We start from the raw sequence: 16,304 nt of genomic DNA, 5'->3' as shown, positions 1-16,304 counted from the left end.
CTCAAGAAACAACGATCCAACACAGAAGGAAAGGACTTTAAAATCTTACCCTGCTGCTATGAAAGCTCCAAAGATGATTGCGAACACACTAATTACAACGCTCAGTGAATAGCGCTTCCTGTAAAGAGAAACCGCATGGTTGATCCTATTCAGTTTATAATTAGGATGAACACTAATCAAACTAAACACTTATCTGAACCAGTATTATGCCTCTCAGAAAGTGGTTTATGATACAGCAGAACGAAACAAAAGAATTAGGTTTATTTCTTTTAATCATACAGCACCTGCAGGCTGACAAGATTCCAATTTTTCCCCATTCGAAAATATTGTGAAGCTTCCTTTAAAAAGGGTTGTAGATCCCAGTTTCAATCCCTGGGATCTTCAGGAAGAGCTGGGAAATATTACCACCTGAAACCCTGGATAACAGAGCAAAAAATGCTGAGCTAGATAGAGTAATGGTCTGGCTCAGTGAAAGGCCTATGCTCCCATTCTGTCTTACAAATACAGTGGTGCCTCGCAAGACGAAATTAATTCGTTCCGCGAGTTTTTTCGTCTTGCGTTTTTTTTCGTCTTGCGAAGCACGCTGTCGGAAAAGTTTTGGGAAAGCTTCAAAAATCACCAAAGTCTTCAAAAACCTCAAAAAAGGCTACCACACCGCGTGCTATGAGTTGCTCCTCGAAGTCAAGTCGCAACTGTATTAACGGTTTTAAGAAAAAGGAAACAAACTTGCAAGACGTTTCTGTCTTGCGAAGCAAGCCCATAGGGAAAATCGTCTTGCGAAGCAACTCAAAAAACCAAAAACCCTTTCGTTTTGCGAGTTTTCCGTCTTGCGAGGCATTCGTCTTGCGAGGTACCACTGTAGGTCAGTCAAAGCCAGGGATCATTTGTGATGCCTTTCCAGGGATTTGTTTCTGATGCACAAGCTCCAGTGGCTTAGTGGAACTTGCAGGGGATAGCTCAAAGAAGAGGGAAACTCCAGCCATGGAAAGGGGTAATGAAGTATCTCACACAAACAAATGCAAATGCATCTCCAGACAGAGTCATCTGTATCTTACAATGCAAATCTGAGACAGGTCTACTCACAATTTTGTCCCGTGGTACATAGTTCCAGACAATTGTGTATAGGAGTGTATACTTAATGATTCAGTGACAAGAGACAGTTACAGTAAGACATGGGTAGGCAAATTAAGGCCCGGGGGCCTTCTAAATCCGGCCCACGGACGGTCCGGGAATCAGCGAGTTTTTACATGAGTCGAATGTGTGCTTTTATTTAAAATGCTTCTCTGGGTTATTTGTGGGGCATAGGAATTCATTTATTTTTTTACTTCAAAATATAGTCCCCCCCCCCAAGGTCTGAGGGACAGTGGACCGGCCCCCAGCTGAAAAAGTTTGCTGGCCCCTGCAGTAAGAGTATATGTAGAATCCTGAAAATACTCTATGCAAATTGCTAATTGGTTTTACGATGAACTTCTTGCAATGCACTGGGCTTCTTGCAAAAGCTCAGTGCTAACTTTGAGTTGGGATTACATCCTCCCTCTCCACTATGAAAGCATTTGGGAACACCCATATTAAATCCCAATAATCTACATTCCAAACTTGTACATGATTCATCTGATTTCGGCAAAAATGCAAAGCATTGCAGCTCTAACATCATGCATGTGGCAGTGCCTGATGCTCCACAGAAAAGGGAAATCCTTTTCCTTTCATGTGTGAGTGAAATAAATTCGATTTGGGACATTAATAGGAGAAAACCCCTTTATGACCCAATCATTAAGGAGCCTGACTCAAAGGCATATTGCAATCTTTACTGTATTGTGACACAGCCTGGCTGAGATGGTGTGATGTTATAATGTTCACAAATATTCCAAATGCTCTGGAAGCAAGGAATCTTTGTGATCCAAATTCTGTGAGGTGGAGAACAGCTGTCAGTTTCATTGGGATCATCTCTCCCCGGCCCTAGGAACAGGAAAAGCACGATAGGCAGGCTACTGACTGGAAAGGAAAGATGAAGGAAGGGTGTCATGTTGGCAATGAACTGAGAACAGGAACCTGAAGAAAGTTCGAGAAGATGGAATACAAGGAGGTCAAGGTAAGAAAAGGAAATGAAACAAAGAAAGCCGTGTGCTAAAAAAATCTGGAAAACAATATGTGATTGGGGCATGGATATATCAGGAGCCAAAGAGAAGGAGAAGATAAGGGAAGTCTGGGAGGACAAGGTTATGAGGTCCAGATGTGCACAGTACCTTTGAGAGTTTTGTAGAAGATGTGGCTTCTGCTGTCATTCTACTGTTGGGCCGAGAAACCAGCGGGGTATTATGGGGTGGAGGGCTGAACTTCACATACTGAGTCAAACTAACAAGCCAATTCTTTTGCTGCAAGTTTCTAGTGCTCGTAGATTAACTGGTGTCTGTTTTGTACCCAGTGCATAGTGTTCTGAGAAGCCCGAATATCATCGTCAAAATTCAATTAGCCAACAGGAACTACTCATCCATGCATTCTGGCCAGATAGCCTATCTGATAGATTGCAGTGGTATTTTAAAAATGGGAGGCAAATACTCACCCAAGAACAATCACTTCCAGCAGTAATGTAAGAGGAATGGTAAACTTCCTAAGGACTGTAAACATTGGCAAACTGGATTGTTTAAAATAGAAAGAGAGGGGAAAAATATCCTTGTCATGTCAGTTTCAAGGTTTTTTTATTACAATTAATGCTTCTTTGTCTCTGCTAATGATATCATCCTGCATTAAGAAACGGGCCTGAACAAATTCTCAGCCTCTGTCATGGTCAAATGTCAGTCTGACACCACAGGCCTAATACACAACAGAATAGTTGGAAGTGACAATTCAAAAAATAAAGCAAAACTCTGCACAGCACAATATTCAATGAAGAAAAAGTCATAGTATCAACCAATGAGGGCTTTAAGATCAGCTGGGGATGCTCATAACATGCAGCAGAATAATTCTTAGTGGCTGTACCCCACTTAGGGAATTCCCTCCCAGTACACATCTCCAATTGTCCCTCACATTCTATGGATGTCAGGCACCGAGTTAAAGTGAATTTATTTATTTTCTTTTTTTTTTTTTTTAAATAATGTTTATTAAAATTTTCGAAAATACAGAAAGTAAAAAGTTAAAATACATTCAGAACCTTATTTTCATATATCCACTTTCTGGGACTCCCCCCTTCCCCCACCCCTATCATATTCCTGTTTCATATTGTTGGCTCCACAAGCTCTCAATTCTGATTAAAAACTTAATTTGTTTAGACCATTGTTCGAATTTAAAATTTCTACACTCCTCATCAATACCCTTAATAAAAAGCCAAAAATTTCTTTCCCAGGGCCCACCCCATTTTTATTCCACAATTTCCCTTTTTTTTTTAATAATAAAGACACCCCACATAATAGAAATATCAAAAATAAGAAATAAAAGATATGATAGATGAAACAAAACCAGTTCAAAAAAAGAAATTGACAAGCCTTTGGATTTTAGTTCTCCCCCTCTGTCCCCGGTTTAATTTCCCCCTGACCACCAAACCATGTTATCCGCCTGGAATTCTTACAATCCATAAATCGCCTATTTTCCCCCGACTCCTTGCTGGTTTTTTTTTTGTTTTTTTCCTTTCATAATTATTTTTTAAAACACTTAGCTTCAGATCTTTAATAAAGCTCCCCCCATTGTTCTTTCCAAATTGTAGTCCAGTTTCCTCTTGTTCCGCTGCTGAAACGTTCTAATTCAGAAGCTTAGTAAGTCTGCAGGGATTATTGTTATTCAGGAACAAAAACTTGCGTTCAGCCCCTTCCTTTCTTCAATAGAAAATTCTATTGTCTCCTTTAGCTGTACACCCTGTAGACAAAATATTATTTCCGTTTTGCAGCTTTCCCAGAAGATAACCAGTTCTATAAAATTCCAATGGTATTTTTCCACTTACGACCATCTTTGTAATGTCCCGAAACTCCTCTAGGGGGATTGTTGTAACTTTGTTTTCTCTAGTCCAAAAGTCCGATTGTTATCCATGTTTTCGCCATTTTGTATCCAAGTTTTAAAAAGTTGTAGCAAATTGTAACAAATTTAGCCAGCAAAGTTCTCATAATAAAATCCTCTCTGCTTTCCGACTTTGACAGCTACTTTGACAGCTGTCAAAATCTCCGACTCTTTTCACCAGGCTCTCTCTTCAATCACCCCGGTTCCCAGGGGGGGGGGGGTTACGTTTCTTCTCCCTCAATTCGTCCTCCAGCACAGTTCTTATAATTTCCCATCGTGGAATTCTTAGTTTTTATCAGCAATACAAATCTTTTTGGACCTTGGTTTCCCCGTCCTTGTCTTAGAAGGTTTACAATAGGGGGGGGGGGACTGACTTCCTTTTTGGATCCCCCCCCGCTCGTGTCCAAATCGAAAGGAAATTCTTTTTTTTCCCTCCTTTTAAACCCAGTTTCCAAATTACTCACGGGTTGTTGTTAAAAAGTCCGAATTTTCAATGGAAGAAGTCAGCGCTCTCCGCCGGATGGCATGCGGCTGCGCTCGGCAGGGATAGCAGAGGACTCAAAGCACCACGCTTCTCCCTGGCACCCGATCCGTAGCCTTTAAAAAGGCTCCTTCACGAGTCGGGAGGGCGCTGACGGTGCCAGCCGAGTCTCCATGTCCACGGCCCTCGTGGCCGTGGTTTTTAAGGGTCCCCGCATCGCCGGTGCGGTAGGACCCAGCCCCTGCCGAGCAGGCTCCCTCCGGAGCTCGGAGGGAGTCCGCCATTCGGCGATGGCGCCAACCCGGAAGTCCGAATTTATTTATTTTCAATGGCTTTTGGAGCACCACGAGGATGGCTTTGTTGCAATGTTTTATTGTGCCACCGCCTGCTTTGGACTGCGGCAACTGTATTTCATGCCAACTAATTCATTTTAATATTGTGCTGTTTATTGCATCCATTGTTAGCCACTCTTGGCTCTGCTCAGAGAAAGAGCAAATTATAAGCAAGAAATAAGAAGCAATGAGTCAATTAAGGTTTTGTGCAAACCATTTAAGAAGAGGTTTTTTTAAAAAAAAAAAAATTAATTTATGCTTCTTGTTAAATAAATAAATGATATAATGTCTCCCAACAATCACTAGCTATAGGCCAAGGCATCAGGGCAGTCACTGTCAAAGGTATTGGGGCTGAATCAGCCTTGGTTGCTTGAATGGATGATTTTTATTGAGAGACGGTGTGCCACTCACGTCTTTCAGCCACTTTTGAGACCACTGACTATGGTAACCTCCTGGGCTGAGTGCTCAGGATGGGTACCGGAGACACTGTATTTCAGTGATTTCATTCCTCCTTGCACTGAACAGTCCGGAGAGCAGCAGATTCCACAAGGCGCCATTTTGTCCCTGAGGACAAACATCAACATTGGGTAGGCTCTCCCCGAACCCAACTGCAGAAGTGGCAGGAAAAACCCACACTCGTTTATTTTCTCACACAAAAAGCTGAGAATAAGCCCCAGATACCTGTACCTCCTCCTCCCAGGAGGAGGATGGGAAATGCCCGGCGCAGAATCATATTACATTGCCAGCCAAGTACACCACATAATCCGGCATATTCTAGAAGACGAGGCGAAACAATGGGTCTATTTGGAGAGAGACGCCATCAAAAACATCCCCCACAACAGCATACCCATTCCTCCAACACAATCTAAAAAAAATCCCCACAACTCTGAACAGGTTCACACAGGGAAAAGTAGGCAAACTATCCCCATCCCCCTGGCCTATCACCCACTATTCCAACACGCAGCACAAAACCTCCCGATAAAAACCTGGAAAACCAAAGGCCTACACTGTCTGAAGGACTTCTACAAAAACAACAAACCCATATCAAGACAACATTGGATATGGTCCCTAGGAGTTTTGGAGCATGATGGCATCAGTACACTGGTGACACCTAAGCTTTATTTCTCATCTGATTCAGGAGTGGCTGCCCAAGCCCAAATGCAGTTGTGAGTGCGCTGAGCTCCAGTAAATGGAGTCAGAACTCTGGAAAGATGGAGGCTCTGTGGGCATTGGTTCCCATAAACACTGTTCAGGCGGCTGACAGCATGTGACATCTCTGCTAAAGCATCTGCACCAGTTGCCCACGTGTAACGATGGGGGCTAGTCTCAATTTTTTACATGCTTCCTTTCTGGAGATCATGGAGCTAGCATGAATCAAATATAAAACACTAGCTTTTACCTGAAACATAGCCGGGAAGGTACAGCAAACATCATGATCGTTAATGCTTACGGAAAACATCAGCACACTAAACTTGAAGTCACCAGAAAGTTAATCATCACCCTCCTGTACGTAGGAACCAGGCTTCACACACACACAATAAAATCCTCTTTCAAGGGTAAAATTATGATTCGGGAAGCATACGGTCTTCCTGAGATTAAGGTTGTGTCCCTTCTGCTTCAAATATATCTCAGCAAACAGGAATATACAATGGTTCAAATGACTAAAGTATTGCGATATTCGCTCAGCCAGGAAGTCCCCTCCCCTCTCCACAGATTACAGTAGAACCCATTGCTTTTTTCCTGGGGGTACGCAGGGGTACGCATACCCCTAAATGCAGTCATACCTCATGTTACGTTTGCTTCAGGTTGAGCGTTTTCAGGTTGTGTCCCGCGGAAGTACCGGAAAGGGTTACTTCCGGGTTTCGCTGCTCGCACATGCACAGATACTCAAAATGATGTCACACGCATGCGCAGAAGCAGCAAATCTTGACCCACAGGCGCGGGTTGCGTTCTGCTCATGTTGCGAACAGGCCTCAGGAACGGATCCTGTTTGCAACCAGAGGTACCACTGTATTTTGTGAATCTAAGTTTGGCCTCATTGAGGGGCAGTATTTCAATCTGAGTAGGAAAATGAGAGTACAGTGGTACCTCGGGTTAAGTACTTAATTCGTTCCGGAGGTCCGTTCTTAACCTGAAACTGTTCTTAACCTGAAGCACCACTTTAGCTAATGGGGCCTGCTGCTGCACGGTTTCTGTTCTCATCCTGAAGCAAAGTTCTTCACCCGAGGTACTATTTCTGGGTTAGCAGAGTCTGTAACCTGAAGCATATGTAACCTGAAGCGTATGTAACCCAAGGTACCACTGTACCCCTAAACATTTTTCTTAGAAAAAAAAGCACTGGTGGAACCTAAACTATAATTAAACACCAAATTTCCAATGGTCAGGTAGCTCACAGCTCCAGCGGGATCCCCGTAGCTGATTATCTAGGTTCCCTTACTGGAGGTCATATTTTGGTCTCTTACTCCCCCTTCCCTCCCTCCCTCGTCTTCCTCCCTCTTTGCTCTATGATCTCAAGAATTATCCCAGCACTTCACTAGACCGCAAATCAAAGAATGGGGGTGAGATTCTGCTGCCTTGCTGGCATAGGAAACGGAAGCGGAGAGCTCAACTCACACGGAAAGCATAGATCTCTATCCCTGACTTGCACTCGGCTTGCTTCAAGACCGAGTACAGACAGCCTCCCCGTTTTCTTTTAGCATGGGCCTGTGCCACATCGATACAGTGGTACCTCGGGTTAAGTACTTAATTCGTTCTGGAGGTCCGTTCTTAACCTGAAACTGTTCTTAACCTGAAGCACCACTTTAGCTAATGGGGCCTCCCGCTGCCGCCGCGCCGCCGGAGCACAATTTCTGTTCTTATCATGAAGCAAAGTTCTTAACCCGAGGTATTATTTCTGGGTTAGCGGAGTCTTCAACCTGAAGCATATGTAACCCGAGGTACCACTGTACACCCACTTCCAGGCTGAGGTATCTTTACAATTAAGCTGTGTGTGTGCATTGTGCAATTTGCTGCCTGGGTGTTTTGCTACCTAGCAGCCCGAAGGAGCATCTGTGTGTTCAGCCTCTTTTATTTTTCGTGCAATAAACCCATCTTCCTCTACATCCTGGTGCGTGAATTTCTTTACTGGGCATAAGGTTCAAGGGGGGTGCGCAATGACTCCAAATAAAAGATTCAATTCCTCTCAGAGCTGTACTTTGGGTAGGGTTCCTCTTTTTCCAGGACCCGCCCTCTTTTTCAGGGGTAAAATTTGAGACAAATTGCATTTATTTGCTTGGAATGGCCGTCATAGCGTCCTTTTTTTTTTTTTTTTTTTTGCTCTTCAAAATATGGCAACCCTAACTTCACACAGATGGTGGACATACAGCTGGTTACACATATGCCACAAGGCCAGGTTCAAGGCTCTTGCATTGATAAACAAAGCCTTTATATCCCAGCGCACTCAATGAGTTCATCAGGAAGAGCGCGGCTAGTTCCCCATGTTTCAGAAGCCTGACGGGCTTCAACCAGAAGTCAGGTCTTTAATGTTGCTACTCGCATGCAGAGAATACTCTCCCTGCCCTCTCTCTGCAGGCCTCCTTGCTGTTAACTTTCAGGCGTCTCTTGAAGATTTTTCAATGCTTTTCACAGAATCATGCAGTTGGAAGGAATCTTTCGAACCCTTGACCCTGAGATTAAGACTCTCATGCTCTACCAACTGCGCTATACTGATAGGCGTATTCAGTGGTTTAGATTCCCCCCCCTTATTATTATTTTTATTGCTTTATATAGCTTATGTTTTATTGCATTTCTATATATTGTTGAACAGCACCTTGATATTTTGAGTGGAAGGTACATAAATATTTTTTTAAATAAATAAATAATAAATAAAATAAAATAAATCAACGGAAGGTATGTACTAATCCTTTCTAACTGCCTCACGCAGCACATAAGAGCAATTTTACCCAGTGTGTGTTGTCCAAAATAATCTGCGGATGTGGCAATATGGCTCTCATTCAATCAACATGTAGCTACAGCACGGCTCTAATAGTCTCAAAACATTTTCACTTACAGGGGCTAAATAAAAACCAAACTGCCCGGCAACAACCCAATTTATGCTGTACCTTAACTTGCTTGTACTTGATAATCCACTTATGTGATTCCCGACGTAAATGAGAGGAAGTGGAAACAGCTGCAACAAAATGAGGGTACCATTTAGAATGAAACCAGTTTTTTTCCTGAAACTGTGGAAGAAATCTATTCAAGTTAGTTCATACACTCCAGCACAGAGAGAAAAAAGTAAATACAGCAAACGGCAAACTTTGTAAATGATTGCCACTTTTGAACTTTGGCAATGTTTTATACAACATTACAGGCCCTGCTTATTTCAATAAAAGAAGTTTGATCTCACAAAAATGAAGATTACCAGGAACCATGAAAATAAAATAAAGGAAAAAATCAACACGTCATGTTTACACCAACCACAATTTTGACCCCACTAAGCCTAACAAAGGGATGCGGGTGGCGTTGTGGTCTAAACTACAGAGCCTAGGGCTTGCCGATCAGAAGGTTGGCGGTTTGAATCCCCGTGACGGGGTGAGCTCCCGTTGCTTGGTCCCTGCTCCTGCCAACCTAGCAGTTCGAAAGCACGTCAAGGTGCAAGTAGATAAATAGGTACCACTCTGGTGGGAAGGTAAACAGCGTTTCCGTGCGCTGCTCTGGTTCGCCAGAAGCGGCTTAGTCATGCTGGCCACATGACCTGGAAGCTGTCTGTGGACAAACGCCGGCTCCCTCGGCCCATAGAGCAAGATGAGCGCTGCAACCCCAGAGTTGTCTGCAACTGGACCTAACAGTCAGGGGTCCCTTTACCTTTAAGCCTAACAAGAGGGCAGCGGAAGGCAACCATTTCACATTATAAAGTAGGGGTGGAGAATTTGTTGGGACTCCAAATCCTATCATCCCACGCTGACTAGGGCTGATGGGAGTTGGAGTCAAACACCATCTGGAGGTCCAAAGGTTCCACACCCCTGCTGTAAAGACTCAATAAACATGGGCCAAGTTGAAAGATTAAAAATCTAATGGATGTTTACTTGGAGCACTTCGTGTTTAATGGGGCTCATTTCCAGATGACTGTAGAGAATTGCAGCCTATGTTTGTTCTAATGTTTCCAGCCCAACATCTGGGCTGAAAAATATGGATCTACACAACACACAATTTGCCAGGTGGGAGCCAATTCAGAGGCAGCATTGAACACAAAGTCCACTCTTTAATTGAATGAATAGGAGTGCGAGAGAGGAGAAGCCACCCCAAGCCTGCTGTTACCCTTTGCTCTTGCAAGCGACTCCTGCCTTTTTGGCTATATAAGAACTGGTGCAGGGAGAAGCAAGGATGCTATTCATATACAGTTGGACCTTGGAAGTTAAACAGAATCCGTTCCAGAAGTCCGTTCGACTTAAAAAAATTAAAATAAAATAAAAAATTTTGTTTATACCCCACCCATCTGGCTGGGTTTCCCCAGCCACTCTGGACGGCTCCCAACAGAATAAGCGCAATAAAACGTCAAACTTAAAAAACTTCCCTAAGCAGCCCTGTGGAACACCCTCCCATCAGATGTCAAGGCAATAAACAACTATTTTACTTTTAAAAGACAACTGAAGGCAGCCCTGTTTAGGGAAGTTTTTAATGTCTGATGCTGTATTGTTTTTAATATTCAGTTGGAAGCCTCCCAGAGTGGCTGGGGAAACCCAGCCAGATGGGCGGGGGTATAAATAAATTATTATTATTATTATTATTATTATTATCATCATCATCATCATCATCATCAACATCATCATCATGCCTGCAGTAAACCATGGTTTAGCATTACATACTTTGTTGGAGAGAAAACTCAGTACTCCCTATGGCGCCTAGACAAGCATGGGGCAAAAAAGCTCTAAAGCACTGATTATATTATGCAACCTATAACATAGCATCAGATTAGGATTTTCACTTTCTAAAGTTATGCACTTTGTCTTACCTTCATAGGAATACTCTTATCAAAATCGGGGAAGTGAATGATTCTATTCAGTTTTGACACATATAAGATCAGGATAGTGGTTACCATCTAAAAAGCAAAATAATAATTGTCATGTACGCAACAGCAAAATACTATTTCAAATATGCGGGTGGGTGAATCACAAAACACTCTCTGTTAGTCTGCAGAAAAGCTACATTGCTGCACAGTGATTCTAACAGGCATTCCATGTTTGCAGACTTCACCAGTAGAGGCAGATCCTAACCAATGGCAGCAACCATTTTAGGCGTGTCAGATATGTGTGTGACCGCGCACATTTGCACTGCGCCAAACCTGGAAGTGACCGCAAAATGTCACAAAAACATTGCTAAAAGGGGCAGAATGGGGCAGAGCTGGAAGGGGGAGGAACGGGGAGAAAGGATTTGATGATAATAAATCAAAATTTGAAATAGAAGTATTGAATAACAAGTATAAAATTTTGTCCAAAATGTATAAATTGCTGCTTGAATGGCATTTGAAAGATGAAGAGGTAAAGTCGGTTATGATACACTGGGCCAAAGATTGTGGGTATAATATACAGTTAAAAGATTGGGGAAAACAATGGAAAGAAGGATTAAAATTTACTGCATGCAATGCTTTGAAAGAAAATGTGATGGAAATGATGTATAGGTGGTATATTACACCTGTGAAATTAGCTAGAATGTATAAAACAAGTAATAAATGTTGGAAATGTAAAGAAAAGGAAGGAACTTTCTATCACATGTGGTGGGGATGTAAAAAAGTGAAAAACTTCTGGGAAATAATATATAATGAGATGAAAAAGATGTTGAAATATACATTTATTAAGAAACCAGATGCATTTTTACTTGGCATTGTAGGAGATGATATTAATAGACAGGATTGTAAGTTGTTTTTATATGCAATGACAGCAGCAGGAATATTACTGGCACAAAAATGGAAGCAAGAAGAATTACTGACAAAAGAAGAATGGCAGATGAAATTGATGGACTATGCAGAATTTGATAAACTAACAGGCAACCTGCAGGACCAGAGATTCTTAGAAGACTGGAGTAAATATACAAACTATTTGAAAAGTAACTGTAATGAACAGACTACGCTAGTAGGACAGCAAGAAGTTTTCTAAGGACTATTTGAAATATTGCAAGAAAGACTATGAGGAGAATTATTAGTTAATGATAATTAAGAGTAATAGAGAAATTAAGAAATGCAGAGTAAGTGATAAAGAACGAAAAATCATCAGAGGTGTTGGCGGAAGTCTAAAACATTGTATAAGATAAGAAGTTATGTTATATGAATGTTGGAAATATGTTTAAAAAAAAATAAAAATGTATTAAAAAAAAGGAAAGGGGGAAGAACGAGGCAGAGTGGCCTTAAGCGGGCCCACCTACACGCATGGGGGTCCAGAACATAACCACCGTGCAAACTGGTCACAGTCTGCACTGCACATCCAGAACGGCAGTGCCACTGGGAAGCTTTGAATGTACTGTACAGTGGTAGCTCGGGTTACATACGCTTCAGGTTACAGACTCCACTAACCCAGAAATAGTGCTTCAGGTTAAGAACTTTGCTTCAGGATGAGAACAGAAATTGTGTTCCAGCGGCGCGGCAGCAGCAGGAGGCCCCATTAGCTAATGTGATGCTTCAGGTTAAGAACAGTTTCAGGTTAAGTATGGACTTCCGGAACGAATTAAGTACTTAACCCGAGGTACCACTGTAACAAGCTAGAATGAGTCCGAGCAAAGCACTGGGCTTGTGCTCTGTCGGCCTGCCCTTCCTCCATATGGCCTGAATTCTGCGGTGTTTAGTTTTGCTTTCAAAGAATCTCCAGTTAAAGGGAAATCACGGTTGAAAACTCTTGTGACTCAACAAGGCTATGGATTGAAATTGGCTTGTTTAGAAAGAAAATGGGGTTTGTTTTAGACCATGGTTCATATTCAGCACTAAGTCAGCATTCCTTGAAAGTGAAACTAAACATTGCAGAAGTCCTTTTCCTGGCTATGCAGAAGTGCAAGTCCAAGATTCTGGTTGTGCTCATTCTAGCTCGTGCATGCAGCGCTAAACCACGGTTCAGTGTTACATGCCACCATGGTCACTGTATCCCAGCTTTATGGCTGGAGCACACCTCACGTTGTACATTAGTGACTAGGCTGTACGGTCCTACCTTGGTTTTCGAACAGCCTAGTTCTCAAACGTTTTGGCTCCTAAACGCCGCAAACTTGGAAGTGACTTTTCCGGTTTGCAAACTACAGTCATACTTCGGGTTACAGACGTTTCAGGTTGCGTATTTTTAGGTTACTGACCCCCTGAAACACGGAAGTACCGGAATGGGTTACTTCCGGGTTTCAGGGGTCACGCTTGCGAAGAAGCACTAAACCGCGCATTGCGCATGCACAGAAGTGCCGAATTGCAACCCACGTTCACAACCCGAGCGTCCACTGTATTTTTGGAAGCCAAATGTCTGACGGGGCTTCCATAGCTTCCAATTGGCTGCAGGAGCTTCCTGCAGCCAATCAGAAGCTGTGCTTTGGTTTCCAAACATTTTGGAAGTCGAATGGACTTCCAGAATGGATTTCATTCGACTTCCAAGGTACGACTGTACTCAAAAGGAAGCAACCAATCTGCATTTCATCCATTTTGAGACGAAGGTGAATAAACATACTACTCAGGTGTTCCCCTCACACAATTTCAGTCATGTAAGTGCGGAGAGCTGGGGCACTATTTTTGGCCCTGTCCCCTCTGCCACATTACTGTCACATTTCATGTGTCAAGAAGGTGCATGTCTGTGGCAGGAAACCTTCAAGAGTAGAGAACGCCCCTGCTACAGACATGCATCTCCTCGACACATGAAATGTGACATGTGATTCAAGATCCTGATCAGGTGATGAAGCCAGAGATGGTGGTGCAATATAGGGGAAGCTCCAGGGGTCCTGTCTGGACTCTCCCATCTCACATGATGGGACATATGAATCTACCACGTCCTGAGTCAGACCATTGGTCAACGTAGCTCAGTATTGACACTGACTAGCATTATGGTGCTGGAGGTGACTCTTGAGAGTCCCATGGTCTACAAGATCAAACCTCTCCATTCTGAAGGAAATCAGCCCTGAGTGCTCACTGGAAGGACAGATCGTGAAGCTGAGGCTCCAATACTTTGGCCACCTCATGAGAAGAGAAGACTCCCTGGAAAAGACCCTGGTGTTGGGAAAGATGGAGGGCACAAGGAGAAGGAGACGACAAAGGACGAGATGGTTGGACAGTGTTCTCGAAGCTACCAGCATGAGTTTGACCAAACTGCGGGAGGCAGTGGAAGACAGGAGGGCCTGGCATGCTCTGGTCCATGGGGTCACGAAGAGTCGGACACGACAAAATGACTAAACAACAACAAAAAAGCAGTACCACTCCAGGGTTTCGGATGAGAGTCTCTCCCAGCTATACGTGGAGATGCCAGAGACTTTAACATGAGATCTCCCGTGTCCAAGGCTCTACCACTGAGCTTCAGCCCTTTCCCACCCAAAGTTACAGAATTGCATGAATAGGCCTTAAACCTTAATCGGAAGTCATTCAACACTGATATCCCAAGCCACTGACATCAACAAAACCCATATTTTGGAACTAGCTTTAAGCTATCTGTCATTTAGAACCTTTTAATCTTTGAACATAAGGGACACGGGTGGCGCTGTGGGTTAAACCACAGAGCCTAGGACTTGCCGATCAGAAGGTCAGCGGTTCGAATCCCTGCAACGGGGTGAGCTCCCGTTGTTTGGTCCCTGCTCCTGCCAATCTAGCAGTTTGAAAGCACATCAAAGTGTAAGTAGATAAATAGGTACCACTCCAGCGGGAAGGTAAACGGTGTTTCCGTGCGCTGCTCTGGTTCACCAGAAGCGGCTTAGTCATGCTGGCCACATGACCCGGAAGCTGTACGCTGGCTCCCTCGGTCAATAAAGCGAGATGCGCACCGCTACCCCCGAGTCGGCCACGACTGGACCTAATGGTCAGGGGTCCCTTCACCTTAATCTTTGAACATACCTGTCCTACTCCAAGAAACACTGGAGATGGGAATCTAGAAAGAAAAGAAAACTGTATCAGATGCAATTTAAAAACAAAACAAAACAAGATTTAGACAATTCTTTATTTATTTCAGAAAGAAACAAAGCTCTTGAAGATGTTGATAAAACGAAAGAAAATATAACAGCTCTTCAAGTTAGGTTCTGATATTGCTTGAAGGAAAATAAAATTGGCTTATCCCCTTTCAAAGAAGGTTAGTGCAAATTGGGGGGGGGGGGAGTTAGCTTTTCAATACAATATTTTCATGACAATTGAAAGACGAGACAGGCAAAAGTTGCCAGTACAGATTACTTGGCAATTTTTCTATGCAATTCTCATCAACAGCATATGAACCTATTTCTCTAATCTGGCAGGACTTTATTTTTCCTTTGGCAAAGAAAGATGAAAAGCTGCCTGATTCTGAAGCTACAGACTAAAACTTCCATTGTTTTGACAAGCTGCTTGGAATCGTACTTTTGTGATCGCATTGAACATTTCCTGCTACAGAGATGTGGTCTTCTCATAGAACTTTATAGTTCCCAGCAAGCCTTGGGAAGAAACCACAGCTGTAAAACTATTTATCATTACTTAGAAATAAAAAAATAAAATGTTACATGGTGGGACGCAAAGATGCCCTTCCACAAGCAGAAAGTCTCTACCACTCACAAAAGGGCTATTTCTGACTCGAGGGAAGAGTTTTGCACATGGAAGGTGACCCCAAAGCCAGGAGTTAATTTGCTTGTACAGGCTCAAGACTGTGATCCAGTGGACTTTACATGTTACAGAAGGAGTAGGGAACCTTTGATCCTTCAGATGATGATGAACTGCAACTCCCATCTTCCTTGACCATTGACCATGCTTGCTGGAGCTGATGGGAGTTTAATCATGAATCTGGCGATCTCTCACATCCAGCTCCCATATCCCAACTGAGGAGGCCTTTTCCTCTCCCAGCAGCCACCACAGGGCTTTCTGAGGACCAGCTGGCCCTATGGGGAAAGCTGCCCCCCATCTAGCTCTTGCTGTTCTGTGTGAGATGGACTCTTCCCCACCCCCACCCCCCATCAACTGCAACCACAGGACCACTCAACAGCCATCTTGCCCTATGGGAAGTTCTAGTTTTCAAAGAGCTCCCTCTCCACACAGCTCAAGATGGAGGATCTATGGTTGAGTGGCTCCTATGTCCGGGAGATAGGCCTGTTGCTGGTTTTAGATGGGGCTGCACTCTCTTTGTAGGTGAGCTCCACATTCTGGGGGTGCTTCTTGATCCATCTTTTGTCGCCTCGGGTGCAGGTGCCCCCTGAGGCTAGGAATGCCCATTATCAGTTCCAGCTGATGCAACAGCTGCAGCCATAGCTGTCAACTTTTCCCTTTTCTTGCGAGGAATCCTATTTGGAATAAGGGAATTTCCCTTTAAAAAGGGGGAAAGTTGACAGCTATGGCTGCAGCTGTTCCT

General features: G+C 43.4%; 1 protein-coding gene across 1 annotated transcript in view; it reads right to left on the bottom strand.

The window, feature by feature from the left end:
- SLC35D2 (solute carrier family 35 member D2) overlaps positions 1-16,304 on the bottom strand; it is a 30,643-nt gene that overhangs the window by 12,626 nt on the left and 1,713 nt on the right. The window contains exons 2-6 of the mRNA XM_080973063.1: positions 14,834-14,867; positions 10,790-10,876; positions 8,898-8,965; positions 2,561-2,632; positions 50-118 (exon numbers count right to left, since the gene is read on the bottom strand). Of these exons, the coding sequence (XP_080829189.1) occupies positions 50-118; positions 2,561-2,632; positions 8,898-8,965; positions 10,790-10,876; positions 14,834-14,867 (330 nt within the window). The remainder of the gene's footprint in view (positions 1-49; positions 119-2,560; positions 2,633-8,897; positions 8,966-10,789; positions 10,877-14,833; positions 14,868-16,304) is intronic.

This window comes from Podarcis pityusensis (genome assembly GCF_964106645.2).
Source record: "Podarcis pityusensis genome assembly, chromosome: 11".
NCBI lineage: Eukaryota > Metazoa > Chordata > Lepidosauria > Squamata > Lacertidae > Podarcis > Podarcis pityusensis.
The sequence above is the reverse complement of the archived record's forward strand: the minus strand, read 5'-3'. Positions and strand labels throughout refer to the sequence as shown.